This window comes from Rhopalosiphum padi, chromosome 2 (assembly GCF_020882245.1).
Source record: "Rhopalosiphum padi isolate XX-2018 chromosome 2, ASM2088224v1, whole genome shotgun sequence".
NCBI lineage: Eukaryota > Metazoa > Arthropoda > Insecta > Hemiptera > Aphididae > Rhopalosiphum > Rhopalosiphum padi.
In genome coordinates, this window is record NC_083598.1 from 38822011 (window position 1) to 38828010 (window position 6000).

The window sequence follows — 6000 nt, forward strand, 5'->3', positions numbered from 1 at the left end:
ATATAAAAAATCTCAAATTTAAGCTAAATAAAGAAGTTATATTATTTCTTTCAACATATAAATAAAATAGTTATGCTATTATTTATAAAATTAATATTGATATTGGTATATTAAGTTAATTAAAATAAATTTTAACAAGTATAGAAAAAAATATATTCAATTATATTATTATATTCATTTAATATTATTTTTTCATGGTTAGGCAAATGCCCTTTCTCCTCACCCCCAATAACTTAATTTAAGACTAATAATATGATTTATAATTATTATTAGTAGTAGGTAGGAATAAAAAAATAAACATTTGTGAACAGGTGGAAAAGTTTATCTTATTAGAAAAATACAACAACAATTTTAGTCACAGAGAAATAATTGTAATAAAATTTTATTTTTTTAATACATTTTTTATTTATGACCTCGTCGTGTTTTAACTAACGGCTTAGCTCTAGCACCTTTTTTATTTGATTTCTTTTTATCCATACGCATTTTAGCACGCATATCTTTTTTCATTCTTGGATCTACTACTTTGTATGGTCCTTTCACACCAGCTGGACGTTTCGCTCGTTTGGCAGCTGTATGTTTTTTGGATACAACATATTTAATTTCTTGTTTAGGCTGTTTCAGTTTTTTGTAAATCCTAAATAAAAAAATGTTATGTGAGATTAACTGTATTACTAGAAAAAAATTACAAAAGCACTTACTGTCTGACTTGTCGAGCTTTTTCAGCATCTGTAACATCAGAATTTTCCACAACACCTTCCAGTTTCTTCTTTGCCTTTTCCATTTGACGTAGTGCACGCTTCTTCTTTCTAGCTTTAGCTTCACCAATTTTTTTAATAGGTCTTATATTTATATCTTCATGTCTTTTGCCGAATTCATCCACTAGTTCCTAAAAAATAAGAATATTATACAATTAATATTATGTTTACAAATAATGATAGTTAAGGGGATTCAATATAAACTGATTCTGTATATAATTTCTTTAATAATTGAAATATGACAATTTTTTAATTTTTACTATTTGAGGTCACAAATGAAGGAAATTTGATCTCAAGTGAACACAACAACAAATTCAAATCTGTTTTAAAAATTATAGCTTCACTAGATTAATTGGTACATCTGGTAAAGAATAATCAAAATTTTTATGTTGCGTGTGTTAAAAAAAACCTTACTATATCAAATCTCATTAATAAAATATTTTTAAATATACCTTAGGTACAGGTACGTGTTTGCGCATATGTTTTGCTTCATCATCTACAAACCAATCTGGCAGATCTTCATCATTGAATGCAAACCTATTCCAGGCAGCATCAATAATGTCTCTTTTCATTTTTTTTGATGAAGCCATCATTGTACCCAAAGCAAGACCGTCATCATCCAAAACTTTAGCATTCCTCTTTTTCTTTTTTTTACCTATTAATAAAAATTATATTTAAGTTTTAAATAAAAAAAAATAACAAATTTCCTTTTCTTACCTGCTGGCGTAAGTACAGGTTTATCATCCCATTCATTTATAGGTATTGCAGCACTTTGATCTTCAGCTTCACTAATTTCAGATTCAGTATCAGAGTCTGTAGTTTCATCATCATCAACTTTTTGGTTTGCTTTAATATTTTTATTAGACTTTTTTAAATTAACTTTTTCATTATCATCATCATCATCATCATCTTCATCATCATCTAAATTGTTTCTATACATTTTGCCACCTTTAGATTTAATTACAGCAGCCATCTTTTCTAACTCATAATCTTCATCTTCTTCTCTTTCTACGTTTTTAAACACATCCTATACAAAATTAAAATTATTTAACTATTTATAATTTCAACCATATTATAATGCTATTAAATATACTATTGTATAGTTATTTACTTTATCAAACCAAAGTTCAGCTTTAGAAGTACGCTTGTCCTTTACGTCTCGATAATCAAGATCAGTAATCAGAGGATGGTTTTCATTTGGATCAGCAAAAGTTACTTTCTTTTTGGGTAATGCTTTTGATGATAAATTTTTATCCGTAAAACCTATTAAAACAATTACCATTTAAATGACTGAATTTTTTATAAAAACAAAAAGCATTTAATATACCTAATCCTTCAGTATCACTATCAACTTCATCTGATGATTCTTGTTCTGATGCACTTTCATCTGAACGGTAAAACCTACACAAATAGAATGTATGATAAAATAAATTAAAAATAATAAATGAATATTTTTCATTATTACATTCCAGATTTGTCAAGGTATGTGTTATTTGGATCATATTTCACTTTTTTAGGTTTAATCTCGACATCAGAATCCTCAGATTCCACTATATCTGGTTCTTGATCAACTACAGTGTCCAAAGCTTTTTTTGTTTTTATATTAGACAGTTGAAATACACCAGTTTCACGTTCTTCAGTTGGTCCCAAATCGTCTTTATGCACCATTTTTAAATTCATTTTAGTCTGTAACTTAGTTCTTTCTTTGTTGGTCTTCTTCTTCTTGCGTTTTAATTCTCTTCTTTCCTCGTCCTATATTCATTATAGAATTATTAATTAAAAGTATGTATAAAAATTAAATGTATTAGATGTACAAACCTGCAGCTCTTTGATTTCTTTATCAACTTCATCCAATTCTCTTTCATCTTCTGAAAGCTCAGCATTATTTTCTTTGTTTTCATCACCAGAATCTACAGCTTCAACCTTTTCTTCCTTATCTTGGAACACCTTCCACCAGTTCATAAGTGATCTTATATCTTTTCGGCCTAAAACTTTAATATCTTTACAACACTCTTTTATTTCGTTTGTTGTACTTGGATGGTTTGCTATTATTGGATCATCTAAAACAATCTAAAAAAAAAAAATCAAGTAAATCAAATTAGTTAATATATTGACTGATAAGTAACCATCAGCATATAATTTTGTAAAGTTACTATTTTTTTTTATAGATTATTATTTTATTAACTATAATATAAAGAATAGATTATTGTTTTCTTTGACCTAAAAGAAATATAAAACGTACCCTAACGAAAACACATTGATGCATCCCCCACCCATTTGAAATACCAACAATGTTGGAGTTGGTTGACATTGGTCTGCCGCCTGTCTATACAGGGTGATTCTTTTATTATAAAACACTCGTTATTTAAAATAGTATTCATGTTTTTGAAAACATTTTTTTACATAGTTTCAAGTTGTTAAAAAGTCAAAGTTTTTATTAAAAACTATATTTTTAAATATTTTTTATCCATATATTTAAGTTTTAATTTCATATTCCAAAGCAGAATAATTTTCTGAGTATTTTGATACATAAAAATTGAATTTAGGGCGAGTAGTTTATGAGTTATATGTATTTAAAGTTTAAACAAGTGAAGTAGTGGGACAAACATTTTGCGGGGTAATCCCGTTCTACTCCACTTGTCTAAACTTTAAATACATATAACTCATAAACTACTCTCCCTAAATTCGATTTTTATGTATCAAAATACTTAGAAAATTATTCTGCTTTGGAATATGAAATTAAAACTCTATGTTGTCATTCAAAAAAGTAAAAAAACTTTAAAAAAAATAAGGATAAAAATATTTCAAAATATAATTTTTTAATAAAAATGTAGTCTTTTTAACAACTTGAAACTATGTAAAAAAATGTTTTCAAAAACATGAATACTTTTTGAATTAATGTGTGTATTATGATAAAAGAATCACCTTGTATGTGCAAAACGGTTTACTTCTCTTGTGGGCCAGAGTATAAAAAAACAAGACTGATATCATTATAATATTGTTTTATCTTCCCTTGTATAATTGTATATTATTAATAGTAAATGATAAATGGCAGTTTGATAATGTCAGAATTACTTATTTGCCATTAGACAAGATGGCATTTAAAGTTTATATAATTAAAAAAAAATGTAATACAACAAATTCTTTGCTACCTATAAAATTTAAACTTTGGTTTATTAGAAATTGGCTAAGTGAGTGAAGTACATATATTGATAAAATAATAATAATTTAATGAATAATTATTTTAATTTTAATTATGGTTTAGTTTTTCGTTTTAGAAAGACTGTATAAATTAAACCATTTGAAGATTTGATCATTGTATTGATGTAATTAGTTTACGATTAAAGTAGGTATTTTTGTGTTTAACTGGGTATAAAAGGGCAACCAAATTAACAAGACTTGATACTTTATCCTAACCACATCAGTTTATGTTTAAATTAGCTGGATAATGTATACATTATACATATTAAGGTGGATAATTTAAACATAGATAAATTGTTTTGTTCATATTGATAAGGATTACATTGCCCGAGTAAAATATACACTATCTGTTTTTATATCTTACTCATAACATATATTATTTATATCCACTTTTAAGCCATAAAAATTATAAATCTGACCACAAGGAAAAAATATAATTTACAAGTAAGTGAACTATCAATATTTATTAACACTTTTAAAATATTTAGTATCACTCAAATAATATTCTAATATACTCCTAGTATATTATTAATAACTTACTTCATATGCATCTTGTAATGCTATGGCTGGGTTTTTAGCTTGAATATAAGTTGATACTGGGAGTTGTTTAAATAATATAGTTGTGTTATCTGGATAACCTTCAGCTTTTGGCTTCTTTTGAGTTTTGCTTTCAGAATCTAATTTTACCTAAAATCACATTTACCTAATATATAATACCCATTGATTTAAGAAGTTAAAAATTGTTAATGTAAAATCATATAATAATCAATTACTTGTGGATTGACTTCCAAGTCTTTGAAAACATAGTTTGGATTAAAGAAACGCATATCTAGTTTTGATGGTTTTAAGTAATATTGACAAACAACAAATATTTCAGCAGACTCGCTACGCGAAGCTTGAGGTTTGGTAGCATGTACTTTTTTGAAAAGTTGTTTAAATACCCACATAAGGGCATTGTAATCTTTTGATCTGAAAACTTTTGTAATGAACCATCCACCTTCTCTGAGATTATGACAGCACAACTTCAATGCACTCAAAGTGAGACAAGATTGAGAATAAGCATCATAAATCCAATTTTGACCTAAATATAGATGTAATTTAATATAATTCCAATTAAAGTGAATACTTAAAGAAGACTAAAGATTTACTGACCGACATTAGGAGCTCCATCGTTTAACACAACATCCGCTTTGTAGGTCTGAAGCTCTTTGCTGAGAGCCGACTGACATTGTGGAGTTGTAATGTCTTCTGTTAAACATATACAACCAGGTACTGGTTTTATAGGATACAAATCGATACCAATAACGATGCTGGAAACCGGCATATTCTGTTTGGCCACTTGCATCCATCCTCCCGGAGCAGCACAAAGATCAATGAGAACACGGGCTTTCTGCAGGAACTCGAATTTTCTGTTCAACTGGAGTAATTTGAAAGCGGCACGAGATCGAAATCCTATTTAAATGCCACACGGAATTTAGAAATGAGCGTCATTAGAGGTATAGCTGGCTTTGTAACAAAAAATCACTCACCGGTTTCCTTAGCTAAATGGTAGAACTTATCTTTACGCTGTTTTCCAATTTTACTTTTTTTACCCATCTTGATGTGTACGAGTTCAGGATGCTATGAATTTGATACAATATGTGACAAAGTCACCAATTATAATTTAAATTATATTTTACACATTCTACCTACCGACTGTAGGCATTTCAAATTTCGAATAAGTAATGTTTTTGAACAACTAAGTAAAGTGATAAGTTATCTTGTTAGGTTATGTATACACGTGATACACGGCCAATGTGCGTGCGCGGATACCAATGAGGTTATGAATAGGGTGAATAGATATTACGCGGGATTACATGTGTATTTGAATAATTACAAATACGACTTGCAGTGTTGGAAAAAATGACAAACACATGAAAATAGACATTAATCGAATTTGTCGATTTACTTTATGATTAATATATCATACGTATAAATATAGTTAACGTAGTTATATACTTTACGGAAATGTATTATGAATATTGAATTGTATGATATTATTTTA

General features: G+C 27.8%; 1 protein-coding gene across 1 annotated transcript; it reads right to left on the bottom strand.

Annotated features, from left to right (window-relative positions):
- Positions 1-300: 300 nt before the first annotated feature.
- On the bottom strand, positions 301-5693 carry LOC132920764 (pre-rRNA 2'-O-ribose RNA methyltransferase FTSJ3). The gene is made up of 12 exons (XM_060983414.1): positions 5486-5693; positions 5109-5408; positions 4730-5037; positions 4497-4643; positions 2574-2825; positions 2221-2507; positions 2083-2156; positions 1867-2018; positions 1473-1782; positions 1208-1410; positions 699-886; positions 301-634 (listed from the first exon to the last, which is right to left on the bottom strand). Exons 1-12 carry the CDS (start codon positions 5550-5552, stop codon positions 403-405), a joined length of 2520 nt encoding a protein of 839 aa, XP_060839397.1. The 5' UTR covers positions 5553-5693; the 3' UTR covers positions 301-402.
- Positions 5694-6000: the final 307 nt, after the last annotated feature.